General features: G+C 40.2%; 1 protein-coding gene across 1 annotated transcript in view; it reads left to right on the forward strand.

Annotated features, from left to right (window-relative positions):
* The window catches only part of RELN (reelin), a 277,854-nt gene that overhangs the window by 176,041 nt on the left and 75,890 nt on the right, over nucleotides 1-25,923 (forward strand). The window contains exons 18-24 of the mRNA XM_026059038.1: nucleotides 753-986; nucleotides 1,592-1,753; nucleotides 6,004-6,240; nucleotides 12,063-12,255; nucleotides 14,886-14,998; nucleotides 21,157-21,294; nucleotides 22,210-22,396. Coding sequence (XP_025914823.1) covers nucleotides 753-986; nucleotides 1,592-1,753; nucleotides 6,004-6,240; nucleotides 12,063-12,255; nucleotides 14,886-14,998; nucleotides 21,157-21,294; nucleotides 22,210-22,396 — 1,264 coding nt within the window. The remainder of the gene's footprint in view (nucleotides 1-752; nucleotides 987-1,591; nucleotides 1,754-6,003; nucleotides 6,241-12,062; nucleotides 12,256-14,885; nucleotides 14,999-21,156; nucleotides 21,295-22,209; nucleotides 22,397-25,923) is intronic.

Consider the following 25,923-nt stretch of genomic DNA (forward strand, 5'->3'; position numbering starts at 1 on the left):
AGTGAGAAAGATCAGTCTTTCTAAACAGCAGCAAATTTTATAATTTTCTTTTGGGACAGAATATGGTTTCCAGTTCACCTTAAAATGTGCTACATAGTACACTGAAATGTCAGTGATGCATGCTTTATACCCCTTTTATGGGTAATTTGGAGCCTAAAATATGGAGCCCACAGCCTAACAGACCTAAAGTACAGAAGGTCGGCATTCTGTTTTTTTGAGTCAGGCTTGTTAAAAGTGTTTCAGCTAAAAAGTGAAGGTACTGACTCAAAATCAGCAAGCACTTCCAAAATATCAGTGTAACTAATTTTAGATATTAAAGCGAGTCTGACCCACTGTGCGTTCTCTTCTTTTACACAGTTTCCTGTAATCACATCTGACATGCTACAGATAAAAGCAAATTAATCACTTCACGTTTGAACAACTCTAAACTATGTCAATGGTATTTTTGTACCAAAAGCAAATAAAAAATTTCCTGTGGTATGTCATATGTAGATATTACAGTTTTTTCAATGCATGACCATGATTTTTTTAATTGAAAAAGCACGTTATGACTAAAGGAAAGGTATTAGCTATAGAATACCTAAATAAAGTTTAAGGAGGTTCTTGGTCCTTAGATTTGAGAGGGACTTAATAGGTATCTTCAGATCATGAAAGATTTCAGCCGCTCTTTTAGGTGCCAGCCAGCCACAGGAGAAGATGGGCAAAGCATAAAGATGGCACTGACTATGTTATTTACTTTCCTTTGCCTCCAGGTGTGATCCTGGCTTTTCAGGGCCTGCCTGTGAGATGGCTTCGCAGACCTTCCCCATGTTCATCTCGGAGAGCTTCGCCAGCTCCCGGCTCTCCTCCTACCACAATTTTTACTCTATCCGCGGTGCTGAGGTCAGCTTTGGCTGCGGGGTCCTAGCAAGCGGCAAGGCCTTGGTTTTTAACAAAGATGGAAGGCGTCAGCTTATCACATCTTTTCTTGACAGTTCCCAGTCCAGGTGAGTAGAAAAGAATGGCGATACAATGTAAAGAAATAGGGAAATTGCACTGTGATAGGAATCCCTGCCCTTTTGGCTATAAACTTTTGTATTATTAAGCCAATCATTTTAGCAGGAAGAAAAGTTCTTTAAAAAACTCTTAATTCCATATTTTAATTGTGATTTAATACCTATACAGCCTTTCCTTTCTTCCCTGCTTTGTAAACAACAGAGCCTAAAATAGACTGAGGGGAAGTTATTGTACAGCCAGGTTGGAAAATATGAAATGTTAATATCAAACCTGAGTGTCAAAGCCAAGTGCTAATTAATTATTTATAAGGTTGTGTTTATTTGACAGCTTGTGGCAGCTGATTAGATCCATTCACTATCTCTCCCTCCCCTTCAGTGCCTAATAAATAATTAAACGCTGTAAAATTGGCATTTTTAAAAAATATGTGCCACATTGCATTACTTGACAGTAAAAACAAATTGCACATACAAAAACCTGTAACTGATATTTATCAAAATTTGTCTAGATTGATAAGATCAGAAAGCAACCCTGGTTAGTTTAAAAAAAAACACTGTGTAAATAGTACCCTACAAATATTTATGTAATTCTGATCCAGGTTCCTGCAGTTCACACTTCGCCTGGGAAGCAAATCTGTACTGAGTACATGCAAAGCACCCGATCAGCCGGGCGAAGGAGTGTTACTGCACTATTCGTACGACAATGGCATTACATGGAAACTACTGGAGCACTATTCTTATCTGAACTACCATGAGCCAAGGTAGGTGCGTGACTATTATGCAGAGTGTTATCTGTATGCAGTTTATCCTGGTCGTGGGAGTCACGGCAACGCTGAGAATAAATACGTCTGCACTGAGCTATCTGTGCCCAAATGTGGGCGCCTGGTGCGGGAGTGAACGGGGTGAAGATTGCACACCGGGAGTTATCACTTCCCCATTTTGTCTGCCTCTATCACAACGAATACGTGGATTTAATGAAGTCCAACTCTCAGGCGACATGACAGAACAAGCTAAGGCAGCACGGGATGAGGGGGAAGAAATGTACTTGTGGGAAATAGGGGCACGTCTCTTCCCAGGGAAGTAGCTACTTGTAGTGAAAAGTTAACATAAATTATTTGCAGCTTTGAAGCCAAAGATACCTTTACTGCAACATCCCCTGGGATTAGGAGTTTGCAGGCACAGCGGAATGAAGTCTGACCATGAGGGTTTCTCTAGGTCTGCAGGGAAATTGCTCCTGCTGTGTTTATGAAAGGGATTACATGTCATGACTTTGTGCCTGTGATTGTGGGTTGGATTCAATGATCTGGGAGGACCTGCCAATGTCTGTTCCTGGGGAATTGTGCAAATCACGAAGAAGCCAAAGAGCTCATCGTGTTTGGCAGCACCTGCATATGGCTCTGGTTTAGAGAGGAACATATTTAACATATTTAGAGAAGAATGCATTTATTGTTGCTTTTGTGAAGCCGTCTACCAACCTGAATCATGAACATGCAGAATCAGGAGTCTCCACGAGCGTGTCTGTGCTGCAAGCCCAGGGCTGTCCAGGCTGACTCCGTGTGGTCTCATTCAAACCGGGAAGCAGAGCAGCCACCTTCATGAGGTCCTGCAACTGAGGCCAATAAATCCCGGTGAAAGGAGGGACTCTGCGAGGTGCTGTCTGAGGGGCAAAGCTAAGAGTGGCTTTGCAGGTCCCTCCCAGGGAGACTGCTGCTGCCTGAGGGTGGCTTTGCACGGGGTGCTGCCCTGCATCCTGTTCTGTACCTCTCCACCCAGTTCCAGGATAAGGCCTGAGCAAACCTCAGGTGTGGGACTTCAGATAGGTGTGCATTTCACTTTAGCTACATATAGCTACTCATGATTTACATTTACCAAGCTCGGATCAACCTGTATCGAAAAAAGATTAGATTTCCTCTTCTTCTTAATAACTCAATAATACAAATGGTGGTTAAGAGTATTCTAATGGAAAAAAAAAAACATAACAGTTAATATATTTCCTAGAATCAGTAAGAAATACTCAAAAATCTGAGTGGAATGACTATATCTGGTAGAAGCATACTGCATGTGGGCTTTAATTTCTGAAGTTTTAAATGTATCCATATAAAATATCCTATGACCTGAAACATTCTAAAACTTTTTCAAAATTTCCTTTCATGTCCTTTATTATAGTCACATATATATTTTATATTGTCCTGTTTCTAATTCTTAGATTCAAGATTACAGCTGTAGGAATTATATTTCCCTAAAGGTTTTTAATATATAGCACTATTAATTTTTTATAACAAAAAGGAAAATACACATTCTGGTCACTGATTTTAATGAAGTTTAAGATATTACTGAAGTTAATTATATTGATGCTAGAGACTTTTACTTTTGGAGATTCAGTATGAGACATTTAATTTCTGTTGTTCTGACAGGGCAAAGAGGTAAACATAACTTACCCAGGTTATATAAGTTTTGCCATACGATATGTACAATCTGCTTTGAGTAGATAGAAAAATGACAAACATACAAACCTGAAGGTAATGCTAGCAATAATTATGACAAACAACATGAAGAAAGCTTCACCTTTTCATATTATGTTGTCTAAAAATATCAGCATTTTTGGTAACATAGATGGACTGCTGTAAAGTTTGGCAATCAATCTGTATCCAGAAATTTAATTAATCTTCAGTCACACAAAAAATAATTACACATTTAATGTTCTGCTGAAAAGGTGCATTTAATCTGCTAACATTTGACAGCTGCATTTTTCTTCTGAGCAGAACAGCGGTGGTTTTCAATATTAGGTATGCGCATAGCTTGAAAGAATGAGATCAGAGCAAAGGTCTCCCAGCTGGTTTTTAAGAAATCTAATGGTAGCTGGTAATGTTACTAAGAACACTTTTCTTCTCTGCAGCAGAAAAGTCATTAGCAAGAATCTCCCTCCCTCTCCATCTATCTCCAACAAATCAAAGTCAGACAAGAGAAGCTGTTTAACTGTAGCTGTAGCCAGGTTCTGCATGCTAACATATTTGCCATACACTGTAGTTTACACCAGTATTTTTAAATTGTGTTTGCTTGATCCCCTGGGATGAGAAACTTATTTTAACATGTGTTAAATATTTTAACAATCTACCCGTGTATCAGTGGTATATGTCATAACTTAGGATTTTCTGTAAATTATTGTCCGTGAGGATAAGTCTCCACATGGGTGAGCTTATGGTAGAGTTAAGAGTTAAAGGGAAGATGCAGGCATCAGTTAGCTACTAAAAGAGAAATGTGTCCTGGACCAGACAAGAGCATTACCTCACACAAGTAGCCGCAAAAATCATATGCTGGATACAGCGTTCCTGGCAGCTGGGAGACCAGCTTTCTTCAGTTTCACACCAGTGAAAGACCAACGCATCAGTTCCTTTTAGCATCAGCAGCAGTTTAGTGTGATTTGTGCCTTTAAAAATTGACCCCCAAAAGTTGTAGCTTTGATGCTTCTTAGGGATCTCCTGGTAGGAAGAAAGATTAGCCTTGCAGTTAATACGTGTGCCTGAGAGTGATGGGATTGGGTCTTTTTCTTTGAAGGGTGTGAAGTAGTTCAGGCATCAGTTTACTTGAGTGGCAAAAGAAATATATCCGTCATCCAGAGGATCTGCACTACTGATCCGTCGCCCCTGGGACGTGGCAGCCCTTTTCTTCGACTGTCCCTTGATGCTGTTCTCTTAACCAGCACAAAGCTTCTCGTAGCCCGCCAGGACTTTCTGACTGCTTCCCACTTGATTAGTCAAGCGGCTTTATTTTTCTTGCTAATTGATGAACATATTCTTCTTTAAAATCAGTGTGGCATTACACATTGTATTATAAATTTCATCTTTACAAGGACAGTTTAGCAAGTCATTTTTAAGAGCATGGCTGGGCACTATGAAAGCCAAAGGTACAAGACTGTTTCATACACATGCAATAAAACTTCAAAACAAACACCTTAGAAAGCATTAAATCTGGAAAAACTTGGTGGTAATATGTAAGAAGATTTTTGTTTGTTTGTTTACTTTTCCTCTAAAAGAGAAAGAAAAAATATCAGCTACATGATGAGTTTGGTGAAAACCCTTTTGCCAGCATCTAATTGTACACCAATGGAGACAAATGTCCCTTTTGGCACCCTGTTTCACATGTGTTGCATGGGGCACCGTGGTACTGGTGATTTATGGAGCTTTCAAGAAGGTGTCATTGCTGTGGCAATTAATGCATGCTCCCTGCTGCTGTGTACAATAATTGCTCCCAGAAATTAGATATTACTCTTAATTTTATTTGCAGTTTGTCAATTATAGGTTTGTTGACATAGCTGCCATGACAAATCAGGTGACCTTGCATACCACGATAAGCTCCTGAGGCTTACTTACAGTAGCATCTCTATGCAACCACAGAAGAAATGCATGCACCATAAAAGACTACACATAATTGCACTACCTGATGAAATGAACCTTTTCTGCTTGAATAGGACAATTTACAGAGGTTGATTCTTCTAGGACCAGAGACGCACAGGCAAGACGTAGGTGCTGTGCCAAATCAAGCACAGATATTAAGAAGACGCATCTCCTCAGATCATGATAAAATCCACAGAGTCTGAGAAAGTGGAGCTGCAACTTGTAAATCAGCGTTAATAGATCTTCCCCTTGCCAGTTGAAGCCACTGGATTGTGGCTGGGTTTCAGCTGGAGGGCATTCAGATTTCTTCTGGCAAGGAAGAGCAGCTTTAAAACCTGCAGAGATCCACAGTAGAAGTAAAATGTACAGTATCAGTGGAAACTTTTCTTTTGTGGCTTTTGTGCATGGCTGACTTTCAGTAAGTACATTATCTACCAAGAGAACTGCAATGATTCCCCTGTCCCTGTCACCAGTAGAAGCTATACCGGTGGAACCTAGGATATTTGTAGGCTGAATTTTTAGTCAATAGGAAAAAAGAACCATAAAGTACATCCTCCTCCAATCCTATCCATTACATACAACAAAACTTTTAATAATAATTTTGTTTTGTTCTCCAGAATAATTTCAGTGGAGCTGCCTGAAGATGCAAGACAGTTCGGCATTCAGTTCAGATGGTGGCAACCATATCACTCTTCTCAGGGCGAAGATGTATGGGCTATCGATGAAATCATCATGACCTCTGTGCTTTTCAATAGCATTAGCCTGGACTTCACCAATCTAGTTGAAGTCACACAGTCGCTGGGATTCTACCTGGGAAATGTTCAGCCTTACTGTGGTCATGACTGGACTCTTTGGTGAGAACGCTTATTCATTTATATTCTACTTTTGTTTTCTTTGTCTATTCATCCTGCTAAGAACTAAGTGATTTCTGCAAATGAGTCTTTCTGGCAGCTATTCAGAGTAATTGTGTCTCATCCACACAATATGAACAAAAATACAGTCACTGATCTAATTGCCATTAGGAGTAAATTTTTACACCTCATTTCACAGAGATTTATGTTTGATGGGAACTGTGAAAGTAGCATTCCTTCCCCCACAAAATATTTAAAGAGATCCCAGTATAAATAACATGGAAAATTTCTGTAACCATCACTTAAAATCTAGTTAGATTAATAGAGGAAAATAGGCTATGAAAAGTATCTGTAAAGTACAGACTCTGAATATTTCATAAGTCATGTTCCTATCTGTTTGTGTGGACATTATATTACACTTCAAAATAGGGAAGGCAGCAGAATGTTGGCAGAATGCTGTTAGTAGCCATTTATATTTATTTTGCCTGGTATTCCCATCCACTTAGTCATTTATACTGTGATCAACATTATCACATGCATCACAGTTATACCCCAAATGTGCAGTGTATTTAGAAACAGAAAGCAAGAAAACCTCACTTGCCCTAAAACAATAAGCATGTTCCCTTAAAGGCAAGAAAAAAAAGAAAAACAACAAAAAAGAAAAATATGTTAGCATTGTGCAGAAATGAGCTCTTTTGGTAAATTGTCAAACTGTTTCATAAAAATCAAATTTTGTAGTACATAAATGTAACATTTGGATTTACTACAAGGTAGCCTCAGTCTAATTTCTGTGTTTTGACTAAATCCAGATAACATAGTTTCATTCTACTATGATCAACATTTAAACCTACTATGGGTTTAATTAGCATAGATACATTTATTTGGAGAAAGTACAATTGTAGTAATTACAAGAAACCTTAAGAAAATATAAGTAATTGTAACATCCCTATGGGCATCCAGAAAAATACTATAGGAGTTTTATTAACAAGTATGTCTGAGCAATCTAATTTGACTTTCTGATCATCTCTCAAACTAAAAGGAGTTGGCTTAGTGGTAGGAACAACACAGAATGCGTTCTCGTGGTGATAATGAGGCAGTAGAAGCACCATTAACCACTTTAATAAGGACAAGGAAGGTACTAGCTGCTCATTAAAATGAAACAACATGTTAGGACTCAAACTGTTTGCATTTTCTTAACCAAAGAGTTGGAATGAAAGCCCTTTAATGACATTGTTTTCCCTCTGTTCTTGTAGGACCAGTTTATCCTGATTGGGGGGGGGGGGGTAGGTTATTTAAGATAGCAGAAGTTCCTCTTTTTTCCTATGACTCTAAATCAGAATCAAAATAATAAATGCTAAGCTAAATTCTCTACCCCACATACAGTCTAGGATTTGTAGTGTTCTGTCATAGTGGAAGTGTTGAACTTCCCTTGCATCAAATAAAGAAATAAAGCCTTTGCAATACTTCCCTACTATTTATGTATAAGTATTTTTCATTATCACTGGAAGACATGAACTCTATCCTTCACTGACCTTGTTTCTCTCAAGGGAAATTTTTAAACTTATACAAAGTCTGTACAAATGGCTGGTAGTTAAATTAATTATTGTTGGCTTTTCCCAGCTGTGAGTCCATTTGGTTCTCATTTTCTAACTCATGACTTTCTATGAGCAGAGTTTGCAGCAGCACTGAAACCATCCTCTTGAGAAAACTCTGACAACTGCTTTTGCATTAGTAGAACTATAGTAAATATCCTATAAATCATTATACAGTGTGTCATCTCAAGGCCCATTTTCACTGGAATGCCTTTAATTGTCTATTAGGCCTTCATTTTTGCTTCAGAATCTGTAAACCTAAAGTATTTCTGCTTAAAATAGGAGAAAAAGGAGGAGAGGAGTTTTTATTTTTGTTGAGGGGAAGGCTGTTCTTTTCAATATCTGGTGTCATTTAGAAAAGAGTGGTTTTGTTGATATACGCAGGCTTTGAGCAAAGTTGCTTTTGCAACTGTTTTATCACGGTCTATAACTGGAACAGTCATTTGATTTGGTTGTAATCATCAACATTTGGTTTGACATTGATTCTTAATACTTGATTACAGCAAGTGTATTCAATACACGGAAAGCACTCCAGAACACCCTTTGAGTGAAGTGTTTTATAATGTGTGTTAATACATAACTTCTCCAGAATGCTCAATATACAGGCAAGGTTTTGACCCAAATGTACCTGGAGTATTTCAGAATATGTATGGCCACTTGCTGAAATGTATTTAACTACTGATAAAGATATCAAAGTTTTTTTTTTTTTCTGAATAGTCATCTGGATGCAAATAAAATAGCATTATATGAACAAACTATCTTCAGTCAGATTATGGCATTATGATTTAACTCTCTGTAATGGACAGCAGAGTGTCCCGTTGTCCCTGGAGCAACCTGGGGGAGGATTGTAAATGTGACTCATAATGAACTACCAGTATGGAGCAATATAATACAGTTGCACTACATCGACTTGATATTTTGCCCGTGTTTATAGAATGTTTTGTCTTTTAGTTTAATTATTACTCCACCACATGCAGAATGTTTCTTTCAGGTAAACAATATAATTAAAATATAGCATTACAACTAGGAATTACCTAATGCAGAAGGTATGATGTGATGCAAAGACAAAAGCTTCTCCTGCATTCGATGAAAGCAGGACTGGGGCCAGTGTGAGCGTTTGGACTCTGCCTGTCACGTCAATATTCAATGCTGCTTTACAAAATCAGTTGTATCCATGCGGCTTTTCAGTATTCCTGAAAGAACTGGCCTTGAAAATGTAGTAAATCTGGGAATCCCCTAGCAGTTTAGAGCAACGACGACTGGCTGACATTCGCTGTGATATCATTCCCAGAAGTACCAATTAGTTCACACTGCTCAGAGGTAGAGTGATTCTTCCGAGGGCACCTGTGGGTATTGTGTTCCCGGGCCTCCGCAGGGCTAATTATATACCCACTAGAAATCAGCTCACAACTAAATATTTATACAAAAATGTATCCTCTGCATTCTTATTTCTGAAGATTTTTTAGCTAATTATTACTATGCCAAGAACATTAGTCTGCCTTCTACAAAATGTGGATAAGTATTCCAGCTATGTGTTAGAACAAAGAAAGAAAACATTTGATATTCTAGCAGAAAAGCCTAGCCCTAACCATATCCACAGGAGAATTGGCGAATGAAGAACTGGCAGGTAAGGTGGAGCACATACCTTTAATGCTACTGTTGTTCAGCTGGAGGCAATTTGTGGATGATAAAGGACTTTGTGAACCCGTAATGTAATTTCCTCCCCTGCTTCTTATGGAACATCACAGATTGTCCTCTTCATCTCCTCACTAACTTCCTTTTTCACGTTTTCTTAATATTCATTTTGAAGAGCTGTTTTGATTTTAAAATAATACTTCCTTAATGTACTTTGAACAATATCCAGTGGTTAAGTTATTACATTAAAATGAATACTAAACTTAAAATGTTTTAATCATTATTTGACTGCCACCAGGAAAAAAAGAACAGAGTATAAGATTATTTTTCTGATTATTACTGAATAGAGGGAGGTTTTTTGGGAGAGACAGACAACATGAAAAATTTAATTCTTTGCACCTAGGCCGAGTACCAAACCTTCACTTTTTATTAGTTGTGCACACTCATGACTTTGGGGAAGATAGCTTCTAAGCAGACACTTAATCAGACTATTTAGTTTCAACTTTCTTATTCTGTTCAGCTGAACTTTAATCACTCTGATTTGTTGTCCTCAGATTTCTGTGTGCAATGCCAAATCATCCAAGTCATTGATACACATAACTTTTGATACATAACTGAAGGGTATGGATGTACTGGCACATTTCCCAAGATGGTTTCTGTAAAACTTTGATTTCCCACTTCAGCCATCAATTTTCAAATTGCATTATAGAAATTAAAACCATGTCAGCCCAAGTCAGCTTTAACTTTTAAATTGGTGCTATTTGTCATTTTGAAAAGCATAAGATAAAGTTTGGAAGAAAAAGAAACTTGGACATTATCCAAACAAATTCTTCTGAGACTCATTCTAAATGCATCTAAAAATGCAGCCACAAGCTGCAGGTTGTCAGCTGGACTGTTGACAAGTGTACGTTATATCCCCTGCTCAATTGAAAATTATCCATTCTGTTGAGAAGAAAAAACCTAACACCACTGATTGGGGACAAAAAAAACAGTTGAGATACAGTATCTCAAGTGGATAGCTTACCAGTGCTCCAGCAGGGAAGGCCTGGAGAACGTTCTCAGGCAGTTAGTGGATGTTGATCTATGTAGATCAACAAGGCAGTTTCGCGTGGCACCATGAGATGGATCTTGATTTGGGAAATGAAGCTACAGAAGAGCAAGGTCAGAGAGTGAAAAGGAGCCTGAAGCTTAAACTTGTCCCAAATAACAGCAAATTTGATAATTACAAAACTCATGTCAGCTTTCAGTATTTTCTTCTAAAGCTTTAAGGTATAATGCTGACATTTAAGGCTTAATTGCTCTGCGGGAAAGGAAACTATAAACAACACTGTGGGTCAGTGAACTCGCATTAAAACAGGGTGCTAAGTAACTCTAACTTCTAATCTTAGGCCTTACCCTGACTTCTTTCTGACCTTGAGTTTTACAGGGGTAGAAGCTAATATGTTTTACTGTACATTTTGATAATTAGGAATTTCTCAATTAAGCTGATGAGTTGTAACTTACTCAGCCATACGAATAACCCTTAATTAGATTGTTGTGTTCATCACTGTTGTTACTTAATGTAGCCCTTTATAGTTGGATGATGATTTGTAGGGATTTTCTTTAAAAAGGTGCAATCCCTATCCTAAATTGCTCACATTTAAGAATACAGTCTTGCAAAATGTTCAAGCTGAAAGGGCTGTGGTTCTTCTGAAGACACTAACATCTGTTAACTAAGGAGGGGTTTTCATTCTACATGAACTGTCCTAAAATCACTCTATTTAGAAGGACACTGTGCTAGATTCAAAATTGAAATGGTTATGAACCTCTCTTACATTTGATTTTTTTTTCATTTTTAATAATGCAAGTAAAAAAAATTTTTCACTTAAATTGAAATAATCCTGTAATTTCAAATTTTAGATTGTATTACCAGATAATTGAGTACCTTGTATCATACATGAGGCTTGGTGTATTGCAAGAAACACTACTGACAGATCCACATGTCCAATCCACTAGATAATGTTATAACTCCTATATCAGTACATCCTGCACACCTTCTCTAACCAGGAATTCCATTAGACTTATGGGACAATGCATGAAGGAAGATGAGAATAGGAGATATTAATTCTGAAATGCACAGTCAAAATCCAGTAAATGCATTGCATATGGAATCCATTGAAAATCAATGGAATGAAGGCTATGTAATAAGGGTATTTCAACTAAATTCATTTTATCATCTTCACTGTCCAGTGTGTGAATGAAATTATAGCTGTTACTGTGACATGACTTTAGGCAATGGACACTCCTGGGGAAAGAACTTTCTTTTTGTTGCTTTTTTTGTACATTATCCTTTGCTGACTTAACTTCATCCTTAATACAAAGAGCATACAGTAATAACTGACAGCATAATTCAGTATTTCTCACTGTAGGATACATCAAGGCCTTCCTGGTAATTTGCAGAACTACTGATGGAAAGGAGGTCCTACGCGTCATCTCATCCTGTGTGCCAATCTGCAGAACAAAGAAAGAGGCAACATTGTATTAAACACATAATCATTCATAATGTTCCCCTCTTAATTGTTTTGAAAATGGATTCTGATTTTTTCTTACATCTCTCAGTTTTACAGGCGATTCTAAATTAGCTTCCAGCATGCGTTACGTGGAAACCCAGTCTATGCAAATTGGAGCTTCATATATGATACAGTTCAACTTGGTGATGGGCTGTGGCCAGAAGTTTACCCCTCATATGGACAACCAGGTGAAACTGGAGTACTCCAGCAACCATGGCCTTACTTGGCATCTTGTTCAGGAGGTGAGGCTGGCCAGCTGGGACCATTGTCTTCCATAAACTCTGCTTATACAAAGATCATCTAAAATATACTTGTGTCATTGGACACTGGAGAATCTTTTCCTCCCTCCCCTTTCTATACAGAAATCCTCAGTTGAAGCCAGTCAAAATGACAGATAGATGGGTTTAAATTGTTTTCTGTAATATTTGGAAGTAAATGTCTTTGTCTGCAGCACAGAATTGTCACAGGAATGGACCGAGCCTGAGAAAAAAATTGGGACACTAGACAAAGCTACAGAATAATGGTTGAGATCTTTCCTGTGCTATTGCTTTGTTTTTCAAAGTAAAATGCATCTACTGTTTCCTGCAATTTAAATGGATAGAAATTCTTTTTGTCCTTGTGCGCAGTCATGTCGTAAATGAAAAGCGCATTCCTTCGGGGGATTATAATGGAGAGCTTTTCATCTCCCATCACTGGTGCAAAAACAGTCCAGGGCAGTAAGGACTGATCGACTGTTTCCACTGTCTCTGGTGGAAGTGCAAATAGCACCCTTCTTGCTGCGTTCCCCTGTGGCTCAGCCCTGTCTCAGCACAAATGCAAACAGTGCATGTGGCCGTAATTTGCGCTTGTTTGCATAATTTGCATTTGTTTTCCATTTTAGAAGGCAAGCCAAAGTCTCACTGGCTTGAGAGTGAACTAAGAAACTTATCCTTCAGCTGCTTCCCCAGCAGGTTCAGAGGCCCTCTGGGAACCGCATCCCGGTACCTTTTCAGGGCCTGTTCTGTAGATACACAGAGGGATATGAATGTCCAGGGCTCCCATCCAACATCTTTTATGAGCGATGAAAACCTTTTCCTATTTCATGTTATGTTTTAGCATGTTATGTTTTGTCATGTTTACTTTGGTGGGAGCAATAGAGAAATGGCAAAAATTGAAATTTTCAGCATTGCAACTCCAGGTAATTGTTTTTTTACCTTAAACGGAATTCAGAGGAAAACTATGAATACCGTATTTTAAATGATGTTCATGTCTTTCTAGTTAGCAGGCATCATCGTGGTGTCCAAGAATAGTTCTTAGTGGTAGGTGTTTGGAGTTTGTCCTTGCCATTAAGAAGAGATCACTTTCCTTTAGATTTTAGCGCTCTTTTCCTGTCCCAGTGGAGCTGAGTTCAGAAAGAAGAACTGGCAGCTGAATTTTTCTCACACCCCCTGTGTCCCCATGATAAAAGAGTAACAGAGAAGGCTATTTGTAGTATGCTTCAAGGAAGTAATCTGGCCAATATACAAAACACTAATTAATTAAAATGTTTGAAAGTTTTGTTTGCTTCATGCTCACTAATCAGATCCTGTTTTATTAGATCTTTAATGGGAGATGAATCAAACAAAAATGTTTGAAAATTGCTGGAAAGGAAACTAATCCTTTAGAAAACCTACTGGGGAAAAAAAACAGAATAAACTATCAGATCTTCATTTAATATTCTAGGATTTTTGAACAATAAATTTCTCTGTAAAATAATAATATATTCTGCCTTCTTTATATTAAACTACATAAGTATTCATAATTGCTTTAACTACCGTGGCGTGTCATTGCTTTATTATTAGTTTCATAGCATTCAGAGAACATGCATAGGTAAGTGGCAGTCCCAGAGATCCCACTTGTGTTGGACATGCCACATGGGGATGAGGAAAGCACTGAAAAGAAAAGATGCCTTAAGAGGTGTTAATGGTCAGAAAACCGTTATGCTATGGCAGGAGTGGCAGAATGGACTCTAAAAATATGGAGCTAGAGAAGTGACATACGGGTTGGTAACAACGTTCAAGTGCTTAACTAATACTTTCATCAAAACCAAAGGACAAAGTTTTGAGTGCTGTTCCAGCGATAAATAGATAAATGAAATACTTCAGAAAAACTGAGTAACAAGGGAAGTGCAGGCATGGAGAACTGTAAGAAGCTGGGGTAATGAATTACATTTATATTTACTGTAAAAAAGACATGATAATGATCACGCATTCTGAAAAGAAGAAAGAAAAATTTGGTCACGCACCTCTCTGGGAATCTGAGAAAATACAGAAAGACATCATAGAAGCAGGAAGGGGGGATTCACACCACTCGCTTTGGTGCCAAGGTTAATATAGTCAGGAGAGCAAGGTAAGGGCCTCCAGAGGAAACGCCAGAGCCCCTGAAGGACACCTTTGAAGTAGCTGGGTGTCTATGTCAGAGGCTCTCACTTGGCCCCTGGAGGTTCCCACTGCTCTCCATCGCATGCATGTGCAGGCAACACATCCCGGGCAGGTGCCTACAGTGCGATGGTATGGAGACTTTTGTAGGCTTATTCCATAGTCAGCACTGCATGCTGGGGTGAGGATAGTAAAAAAGTGAATTAGACATCCTCATGGAGTAAAACAAAAAATTACTAGGCACTAATGCTAAACAGACCTCTCTAAATGAGTCAGGTGATCTTCTCCTGTGCTAAATTGTAATATTAGTATTCTGGGAAAATTGTCTGGTTCATCCCATAATTTTTCTGTTTCTTGGTCTTGTGCTCTGACACATAGACCTAGACAAGCTCCTGATTCAGTGAATGTTTAACTCTCACTTCTGTTCCTAATTCTGCCTCACCATTAAATCTGGTTTTGAAATGTTTTGCTTCAAGGAATGTCTTCCAAGTATGCCGAGCTGTCAGGAGTTTACATCAGCAAGTATTTATCACTCCAGTGAATTTACTCAGTGGAGGAGAATCACGGTCCTTTTACCACAGAAGACTTGGTAAGCAATTTCTTTTGCTGGTGTTGTTTTATTTTTGGTGCAGATGATAGTTCACCTACTTTTATGCTGCTATCACAAGACCAAGTTCTCTGTAGATTGTATTTAAGCCAGTTGTGGGGTGCTGAGATGAGCAATACTGGACCTGAATGAATTGCAGGTATTTTAGCATAAAATGCTTTCCTCACATAATTAGAGAGTGAAATGTTACTGAAATCACGCAAAACTGTTGGATTATTTTTAAGACATATCATGACTCTTCTAGTAAGTTTTTGATCTTTCCAAAAATAGGGACATTTGCCTGTAAACTGCTTATTGGAGGAGGGTTTACTTGGATTGTTCATTTTTGTTTTGCAAATTCCTTTTTGTTTACATGTGCAGACCAAAGCCCTGTATAAACATTAACTAGTAATTCATTTCTGGGAATTTTTTACCTCTTGTTTGTTTTTATAGCATATCTTCAAGAATAACATTCTCTTTTACAAAAATAAAAAAATATATATCAGAAAGTCCTATTCATTCAATTGTAATCAGACTTATTTTGCCTGCCTTAACGTTTTTATTTAGCTAGATGATTTCTTCCATTATTTATTTTAATGGCTTTTCTATAACATAAAAATAAGAGATTATCCTAAATCTCGCTAATCTTCACTGCTTCCTTCATTTGAGAATTAAATTACTCCAATTAGAATTACACCTTGCTTATGTTCAACCTGAATGCATCACAGCACTTGGAAGGAAAGCTTGCCCAGATTAATTTGTCATTGTACTTCCCTGGGCTTTGTCATTTTTCTGCACTCTCCACGGCCTGAACACAGCCTGTTTCTACCAACCACCCAACAGCGATGCCTTCCTCCAAGGCTCACTGAACAGCCGCCACTCTTACTGTGGAGCCGGTACTCCAGACAGGGAACATCAGGGACAAAAATAGAACTGCTTAAGCATATCAGGTCAGATAATACCAAATGACACAATTAAATCTGTGAATAACTGATTAGTAGTTAAATTATGATGTACTAAGTCTTACATGCTGTTGAGTGCTGTCAGCTATAAAATCTGTGACTCACATAGGGACTTAGTTCAAAAGTGTCTAGACTTTTGCAGGATACATTCCGAAGTAGGCTGATATTTTTAAATTTGTAAGATATATATTCTATTAGCAGTCATTATTATACACAGTACAGTTGATGTTAAAACCAGTGTTGTGGGCCTCTTTTTACTTTAGGATCTTGTAATTTTTCCCAGCATATGAGGTGACAGAAGCAAATAGTTCCATTTTAATTTAGGAGACTGTAGAGAAAAGTGATAATGAAATAATAGCTGGATTACTGCTTTGTGCCAGCTAAAACAGTAGATGGTTTTGTGCGCAAACCATAAACATTTCACACTATCCTCTATCTGAAAGGATTCCCACCTGTTAGCAGAGTTTTGTGTGTAATTAAGGTACAAATTACCACCGAACATAACTTAGCTGTCCATAAAACGCATTTGCAGTCCAACTGCATTACACTACTGTGTCATGGTGGGGAGAGAAGGTAGGGCTGACCGCACTCTCATCATGGTGGGAGAGAAGGTTGGGCTGACTGCATGCTCATCATGGTGGGGAGAGAAGGTAGGGCTGACTGCACTCCCGTCATGGTGGGGAGAGAAGGTAGGGCTGACCGCACTCTCATCATGGTGGGAGAGAAGGTTGGGCTGACTGCATGCTCATCATGGTGGGAGAGAAGGTCGGGCTGACTGCAAGCTCTTAACCAGCCTGACCTGCTGCTCCAGGCTATCCTTGGCCGCTCTCCTCTCCATCAGCAAGGAGCTGAGCTAGGGCTCAGTTGGTCATTTTGTTTTAACATCAGTGAGATCGGGAGGGGTTTTTTGCATCTTTGAAGCACACTCGCTCCCAGCAGCAGATTTCTGCCCATACAGAGGTAGGGTTTGCTACGGACTAGGTGACGTGCTGAGTTCCTCTGCTGCCCCAGCTGTCCTGAGCAGCTGCTTTGGGGGACCGAGGACAAATCTGCACCATAGCGCTTGGCTTGGCGGCTCTCCTGCGGGAGCCATGCTCCTCTGCCTCTCCTCCCTCCTCCCCATCCACTCCTGACTGCCGTGAGCACCCAAGAGCAAAGATGAGCAATGGCCAGGTAAAGCAGCGCAGAGCAGCTCGGCGAAAGGAGGGTGAGGGCCACGTCTTTGTGGGCCCTTCCTGCTGGCTCAGCCTCACCAGGCAAGGGCTGAAAAATGCACAGCCTGCCCTGGGCATCTTTCTCATAGACACAAATGGTGTAAATGAGGACCACTCAGACCGAAGAGTTTAGATGTAGGCTTTTGCATGGGTGAACCCAGCTGGCGCCCTGATGGAGGCAGAGCCGGCTGTTCTGCTGGGTGAATCTGTCCACCACATCTGACCATGGTCCTCCGTGAACTGCTGGGTGCACTGACTTCCCGTTCTGCAGAGGAGAGATGGGACAGACCATGGTCCCCCAGTTGCAGAAATGCGAGCAACAGCATCCCTGGGGTGTCCGCCGCTCCGTTCCCCCTCATGGGTTTGAGGGCGGCTCTGCCCCTGCCATACACAGGTCATGCCGGCACGCACAGCTGCTGCAGTAGAGTTTGCACCTTCAGTGCATAGGTAGCATTATTGTGCCCGTGCAACAGGAAAATTGTTCATAACAGTACCTAACTCTGTTGTAAAACTTTCTGAGTGTGCTGGTATTTTTACACCAGAACACACATCTGTGGCTGTTCTGTATCCATCAAGCATGGGTTCACAAGGTCCCTGCGTTAGCTGAGATTTGCTACGTTAGAAAATCTGCTATAACAGCACGAGTTCTGCTGGAGAAATGAAATGTATGCACCTGCTCTCTGAAATTTTATTGTACACGAACTGCACATTTCTAACACTGATGAAAATTAATTTCAGTTTTACGGGAGACATTTACATATGAACAGGCCTTAATGAGATACAAACAGCTGTCAGTTGCTGACTTCATAAACAAATCAACACCTAATGACTGAATGAGAGTTTCAGGATAATTGGGTAAATGTAATTATAGTAACTCAGAAGGTAGCAAATATAATTTTACCGGCCACAGATTTGCATTAGATCCTTAGGTTTTTTAATATCAGGAGAGAAAACAATGTTTTTATTTTAAATCACATATCTGAAAAAAATTGTAATAAGAACATCATTTCACTTGCAATACATCCGGGACTCAATATGATTTCCTTTTGCTTATGCAAAGTGTCACACAACAGCAGTGACTTTTATTTGACATCAACCTGACTTAAATATAATGCCATCAGAAAGCCAGACTGTCTTCCAGTAGCATTTTAGCCATGTAGAAAAAAATTGGGAAAAAATATGAAAAATTGGAGAGGTTTGTTTTGCTCGTAATAGAATGTTTTCCTAACTCTTCAATATTACGCTTTCCATTTGAATAGGTGTCCAAATGGTGACTCTCCAGAAAACTGATACTTTATCACTGAGAATGTAGCTGACACTCAGCCTTCTTATTCTCTTTTCTTAATTAGCATGGCTTTTTTAAATTGTTGATTACCATTTTTAAAAGCATAATCCTCTTAAACTGCTGTTAGGTTGAGGTGCAGTGCAGCTTTGGAAAGTTTTCAAAAACTGTGGGCAGGACTGGCTTTTGAGCGGCAGCATGGCTTTTGCAATCACAAATTTAGCCTGACGCGCATCTCCTTTCACCCAGAGAGGTGAGCCTCTCCGTGAAAGCTTTTGCTGTTTCCAGCCGCGTGGCGGTCCTCGTCCGTCTCGCGGGGCCCTCCATAGCGCCCTGCACGCGAGCAGCACCGCGAGCCCCTCGCTCGCTTTGGGGCCGTTTCGGCACCCGGGGCTCCCAGCGCAGCCGGCCCCACAGCTCTCCACGGGGCTTCTTTGTCCCCCGCTAAAATAACCCCCAGCCTCTAGGAGGTGGCTCCCGGGAACTAGACCTGGCCATCAGGTCAACTCCCCATAAGTGAAGGAAAGAAGTGTCATCGCTGCCATGCGGAACGGCGCGGGGAGCAGTGCACCCGCGTCCTAGCTAGCTGCTGCACCTGCCGGGACTTGTCCTGGGGCAGCTGCATTGCCCCTGGCCATGTGCATAGCCCTGCAGAGCCCCAGGCTTGCACACCTGATCTCCACCCAGACACGGTTATTATGGAAAATAATAACCAGAGCCTGGCTGCAACGCTCTCACTCCTGTCAGCTGGGAAAACAACAGGAATTGCACAATTTTATTGTGTTGTTTTTATTTCTTATTTTTGTTAAAAACCTTTTTTTGGTCAGTGGTTTTCTTCCAGTATTGTTATTTTTCTCAGTGCATGTGAGCTCACACCAGTGACTACAGCTCCTCCCGTAGCGCAGCCCCTGCCAAGGCTCACTGATGGGCATCATCATGGAGATGCCTTTGATGTACTGTAGTAAATGTGAACAACACCACCAAGGTGATCTACCAGCTTCAGAGCCCTGCAAAAATAAACAATATATGATGATGGTGAATATTTATTGTCCCTTGTGCCCATACAAGTTTAGAAAGTCCTTAGTGCACAGATTACTGACATCGTGCACTTTTAATGGATAATTCATAGCTCTTGTAATGTAACCCATCAATATATTATATCCTGAGGGAGCATTTAATCTGCAGATCTGCCCCAGCAGATTAGCTCTACATGCTGTAAAATGCTTATAATATTTGCAATATCAAGCATATATTTGAAACTGAAAACAAGGGTCATTTCAATTAAAAATCAAGCCTTTAGGCATCTTCACTTGCTTTTTAAAGAAATTCTAGTAGTGAAATTCTAAAAATTTCTCCAAGCATGTCCTTAGCTAATCTTTGTATGCTTCTAGTATGTGACTGGATGATGAACTGCTATGCAGTACAGTCCATTTTAGCTGTACATGCCTCCTGTATTCATTCTTTCATTTCCATTCATGTGAGTGGTTGGCTCAGAAACCTTTAGAATATTCATTTTAACACCTCTTATTCTGCATATAATCCCAAACTTCTTTTTTTTTTAATTGACAAGTAACAAAATTATATCCCATACCATCATACTATAGCCATATGGCTCAGAAAAAACTTGGAAAGATTTTGATTTTCTGTACCAACCTGTGCCACTTGTTGTAAATGGTAACTGGCAGTTAATAGTAGCTCTCCTCCTCCCTGCATTAATATTGATGAGTTTGAGGTGCCAGTCAGGATCTGGATGAGAGCATGCCCTCTGCCCAAACTTTGGCCTTTTCCCCAGAATTGAGCCATTTCTCCTCTCTCTTCCAAATGCCTGTAACCTTTCAGATTTGCACTGGAACTTGGAAAGGCTCTTTGATGACAAGAAGTACTCTTCTGACAATTTAGTTTCTTCCTTAGCCTTGGTCTTTGAGAGTGACAGAGGTGTGGCTAGGTTTGGCTAGCAGGAGCCTCTCAGCATGGAAAATGTGCACATTACAGCGGACACAGTATCTCCTACTGGGCCAGCATCAAGCGCTTTGCCAATAAATAGGTGCTATGTAAATAGTATCATCTTTTTCAAAAACTGGTTTTAGAATTCCATTGATGTGATCATAATCTAGTTTAGAATCATCTTGTCAAAAAGAAGGTTTTGTACCCAATAAAAAACAGTCAACTATTGGTGAATGGAAATAGCATTCAAAGAAGAGAAATGTTTAGACTAAAGAACTTTAATTTCATAGAATTATTTTTTATAATAAATATCAGAAGAGAGATTTTTTACACAACTTACAATCGGTTAACTGTGACCAAAATGTAAAATTAAAGTGACACTCCAGATGTTCAGTTCTAGCTTGGCATGCTGTCCTCGCAGAATGGCACTGAACAAAAATCTGATAATACTCATTGGTTGGTTTATTTTAAAATAACGTGGCCATTAAGCATGAAGTCCCTCTAGCACCTTTCCAGCCTTCCTCAGAAAAGTCATTAATAACTGGATTGTCCATTAAATCCCCCTGTGCAATTAGTGGTATTATCTATAAAGTTCATTTACAAAAATCTGTCTTTGGTAGTGTCAGTCTTTGCAGGCTGGGCTGTGATTGTCATATCAGCTTTATTTTTTATATCCTTTATAGCTTTTTATATATTTTTATCTTTTTCCCTACTGTTCAGTAAAGCATCACACATTAAAGCATTGTCATTGGTTTTAAGGTCCAGTGCCACCCGTTTCCGCTGGAGCCAGTGCTACTACACAGCCCAAGATGAGTGGGCTTTGGATAACATCTACATCGGACAGCAGTGCCCCAACATGTGTAACGGTCACGGCTGGTGTGACCACGGCATATGCAGGTACCAAACTTTGGCCACCTCCTCTTAAAACGGGGTTTTGGTCTCCTGGCGCTTCAGGTATGCTGTTATTTTATATACATTTTTTTGCTGTTCTTATTTTTGGATAACAATTTTTTAAAAAACAACCACTATTAAACTATTCAAGCCCCATTGAAAGCTGGTTGCTCCACACCTCCCTGTCTGAGAGCCCATAACCTTGGCAGATCCAAGCTGTGGGACGGTTTTCTGGTGGTGGACGGGCTGCCAAGCTGCGGGTGCCCCGGCGTCCCAGTGTGCCCTTCGCCGAGGAGGTGTTTTGCTGTGTCGGATGAACCCCAGCGACCGGCACAGCGCTATTTCACAGCCGCCGTCAGGCTGGGTGCAATACCGAGGGCCGGACTGCTGCCTGCCAGCCTCAAACTCCAGGCGTTGCAGATTTTTTAGAAAAAAAACACAGCTTGTTTCCAGTTATTTCTCGTTCAATATATGTAGTCCATATACGAAGAAAGAATTTATCTGCACTATAAAAAATACTATAAAAAACTCATGACTGCACAGTAGTTACTGTTGTGCTCCAGCCTCACAGGCTGGCTCTTCACAGGGAGAGCAGGAGTACAAAAATCTTTTTTGTGCAGAGTACTGCTCCTGCAATTAGAGCAAAAGGGGCTCAGACCTATGCAGATCTAAGGCCTGACGATGAACCAGATAAATATAGCCATTAATATTACAGACAGATCCTTAATACAAAAAAAAATTTAAAAAGACCCACACAGAGAGTGAAGGGTTGGCCTGATCCTGCCAGGATCCAAAATTGCGATTTCAGAGTGATTTACAGTTTCGCATCCAGTTTTAAAAGGTCATTGCACCGCCTCAAGTAATTGTGAATATCATCCACTAAAGTTTTTAAAAGCTTATTATGTTTGTGCTTCCCCCCAGGTGTGACTCAGGGTTTCGGGGTACTGAATGTCAGCCTGAAAATCCCCTCCCTTCCACTGTCATGTCTGATTTTGAGACTCCCGGCGGCCTGAAGACAGAATGGCAGGAAGTTATTGGGGGAGAGATTGTAAAGCCTGAGGAGGGCTGCGGGGTCATCTCCTCTGGCTCCTCGCTCTACTTCAACAAGGTAGGTTACAGCCGGGCATGGCGAGTTGAGAGAGGCACGTAACGCCCCTTTGAAGAGAACATGATGTGGCTAGATGGCAAGAAAAGGAAGGGGCAGAGTGGTTTAGAAAGAGATCTGAGACAAAGCAGCACACAGTATGGAAAGTGCATTAAACAGCGCAGCTGTTCTCTGCAGGTAAAGGACAAAGCAATCAAAAGAAATAGGGAGTGACATGTGCATTATGTATCCAAGAAAAACCAGCTGTAATGGAAGGAAGAAAATTGCCAATGCACTGAGAAGTGTGTACATTAATACTGTCTTAATTGTGCATTTTCTGCTTTCATACTGGATTCTTTCTCAGCAGCCGCTGAGTCCCATTTGTCTCTATTCTGTAATACTCTTGGCCAGGCATGGAAAAAGCCTTGCTTTCAGAGGAGGCAAGCAGCTATTGTGAGGTCAAAGGACCAAAACCGGTGAAAAAGCAACCCCTCCAGACCTTCTTCGAAAGTGCCTGGTTAGCCTGCATGAGAATACTCTGCTGTATGATTTGGATGGTTTTCAGACAAAAATAATACAGCAGAGAAAGGATATACAGAAATCTGCTAATTAATAACAATTATAAATTAAAAAAGAGAGAGAGAGAGATCTTTATGACCAGATGTAAGATTATGGGTTGTAATCACAGATTTATTTTTCATTGTTATTCCTCAGGTCTAGTACTGGGATTTGGTTTTGTTCTTAATTGAAAGGAAGAGTGTAAATGCAGCTATGTGTTTCTCTTTTAAGGGTTTGATCAAACTGCCACTGCTGTCATGAAAGCCAGATTAGTCCCAAAAGAATAACTCAATATGCAAAGCTGTGTAATTGTGTGTTGTTTACCTCATTACAAAAATCTAACCCATCAAATAATTTTCAGAACTCCTACATAGTCTCACGTCCAGCTCCCCTGGAAATGCAGCTCTGTGCTGAAAATTTCATAATAGACCAATCAGTATAACTAGCTAATTGTGATAATTGGATTTTTATATATATATATATATATAATTGTCTTCTCTGATAGATGTTCTTCCTTCTGGCTCAGTTCTTTATGCCAAGCTTTTCAAAGTAGTTTGCTAAATTAGAATTAACCTGCTATGATCTTTCTTCTTATTTCTGCTAAGGAGGAGTGAAAATCTCATTTGGAAATTCTTGGCTTCTTGCTATTGATCTCTAAGGGTTAGGTTATCATTCATTTCTTGAGTAATAGCAGTCTGTGTGCCATTAGCTGAAGGTGGCTTATTTAATTTCTGTTTAGATCTTTTTCAAGGCATCTAGTGGCCATGGTGATAGATGTTATAAAAATTATTTTTATAGTTGCCCAACAACATTTGTGCATTGTTTTGGAAGCTCATTCACACAGGCTCTATTTCTTTGTGTTTGCTCAAATAGCTACTTTTTATTTGAATGTCTAATGTTTACTGCCATGATCAATCTCTGCCGCCACAATTAATGTTGGCTTTGTTCTGCTGAACCTCTATCTTTTGTTTTACAACTCATTTTAATCAGTCGTAGATGTGTTTGCAATACAGAGGACTTTGACTTAGCCCCTGCAATTCCTTTGAGGTTTTATGTAACTGGTGCCCTTTCTTGCTTAACCTGGTTAACCCCTCTGCCAGCAGAGCAGATTTTGTGTAGGGATGTCGTAGGTGCAGGACAGGAAACCTGCCCCACATAGTTTTACAACCAGAGCTCGATCCACTGCGGGCCACTAAGCTGGGTACCCTCAGTCAGCCAGGACATCTCAGCCCGCTGGACGGCAAGGGTGTTTGCATCTTTATTAGCCTTTATAATTTGATTTGATGAAGAGAATTTCAGATTCCTTGGGTCTCCAAAAGAAGCTGTGAATGCAAACTACCCAGAGCTTATCAGGGTCACCACACAGTACCCTGGGCCAGCATTAGCCATTTGGGGCTGCAGCAGGAAACTCTGGGCTCCACCACAGACTGTGCCCGTCTTGCTGTCAAGGCATGGTCCAGGAGGGTTTTACTCAGCTGGAGATAAACCAAATAACAAACCCAAACAGCTGGCATAATTCATGACTGAATCAATATCGCTATATCCCAGGTGAGTTTCTTCAGGGTCAAGGGATTCTTCACAGGTTTTAAGTGTCGTTGGTGGTTTAAGCTAGTTGAGTTTCAAAAGCATGAGCATTCAGCTTCCAGAAATTAGGCTAGCAGCATGAAGTGGCATATTTGGTAGAGCCTACAAAAGAGCTACAGATCCAGGCTGTAATGCTATTCATTAACAGGACAACAAAATGTTCTGAGAAAGTAAGGTATAGACATTTATCTGTTCCAAGTTTACTCTGAACTGGGTAGGAAGGGTCCAGTGCTGGTGAATGGAGGAGGGTTTCAATTCATATATTGTCTTATAAAAAACATAGATGACATTTTAAATCTCAGCTCATAAATCTTGTTACTTATGTCCCACTAGATCACATCACTTGCCTATACTGTAAGTTTGTCAGGAGGATCATGGATGTATGCATGAGAAAAGAGGGAAAAACATAAATATTACTTGAAATGCAAGCACCATCTTTGTAACTTAGCCCAGGTTTTTCTTTTTGATGCTTCTTTGTGCTTGGAGATGGACAGGACTCCCATGATTTTGTAGGAAATTAAAAACAGTAGGAGTGCTACCAATTCTGCCCCATTTTGTTAGGGATCCTCACCTATGCAGTGCCAAGTTGTAGCTATTTTTAAAGAATGCAGAAATTACGGCACCTGTGTTCTCTCTCCAGCAGCACGTGTTTGCCTGCACCCTACCTGCAGCTATTTGTGGCAATGGAGCATCGGTCAATGAGAATATTTCTAAGCTCGGGTGTCAGGCTGAGCCGCAGCTTGCCTTCCCACCTTTCAATTGCTCTTTAATGCTTGGGTCCTTCTCTGAGCTTTCCTCCAACGCGAGTTGCTCCCGTTGCCCTGCTCTCACCTCAGGCCCTGCCTTGCTGCGTGGGGCTTTCCCAGGCGGAGCAGCACAGCTAGGCCTGCTGCTGTGCAAGCCCGCGGCTTGGCCCCTGGCAGCTGGGCACAGCAGGGAGAGGGCAAAGAGATAAGTCCAACCACAATAAAAAGTCTCCTATACCTTGAAGGTATTTTTTAGCTGAATATGCTCTGTCTTCCTTTGGTAACATGCGTAGAGTGACTACATTAACCACAATATAGATGCCCAAGAGCTGTTCTCTGCTAGAACTGAAAAACATCTTTGGAAAAGTCGTTCACTGAATTTTATGAAGCTATTTTTTTCTCTCAGCCATGCTTGGGTAAACCTGAAGCCAAATCCACAGGTTTTAATTGAGTGACTTACAATATTTATTGGGGGAAGAACATCATTTTGTGTATGAACAAATCATACTGACATGAGACATGAAGAGAAAATGCATCCCCCTTTATTCTTGTATAGATGAGCTTTTTCACTGCAATAAGTCTCTCCTACACTGTTTTTGTAGGGAGGTAACTGGAAGCAACTCTATCATCAAATGTGCTGATCCTGAAGTGTGGGGAGGAGCT

Source organism: Apteryx rowi, unplaced genomic scaffold (assembly GCF_003343035.1).
Source record: "Apteryx rowi isolate R43461 unplaced genomic scaffold, aptRow1 scaffold_151, whole genome shotgun sequence".
Taxonomy (NCBI): Eukaryota; Metazoa; Chordata; class Aves; order Apterygiformes; family Apterygidae; genus Apteryx; species Apteryx rowi.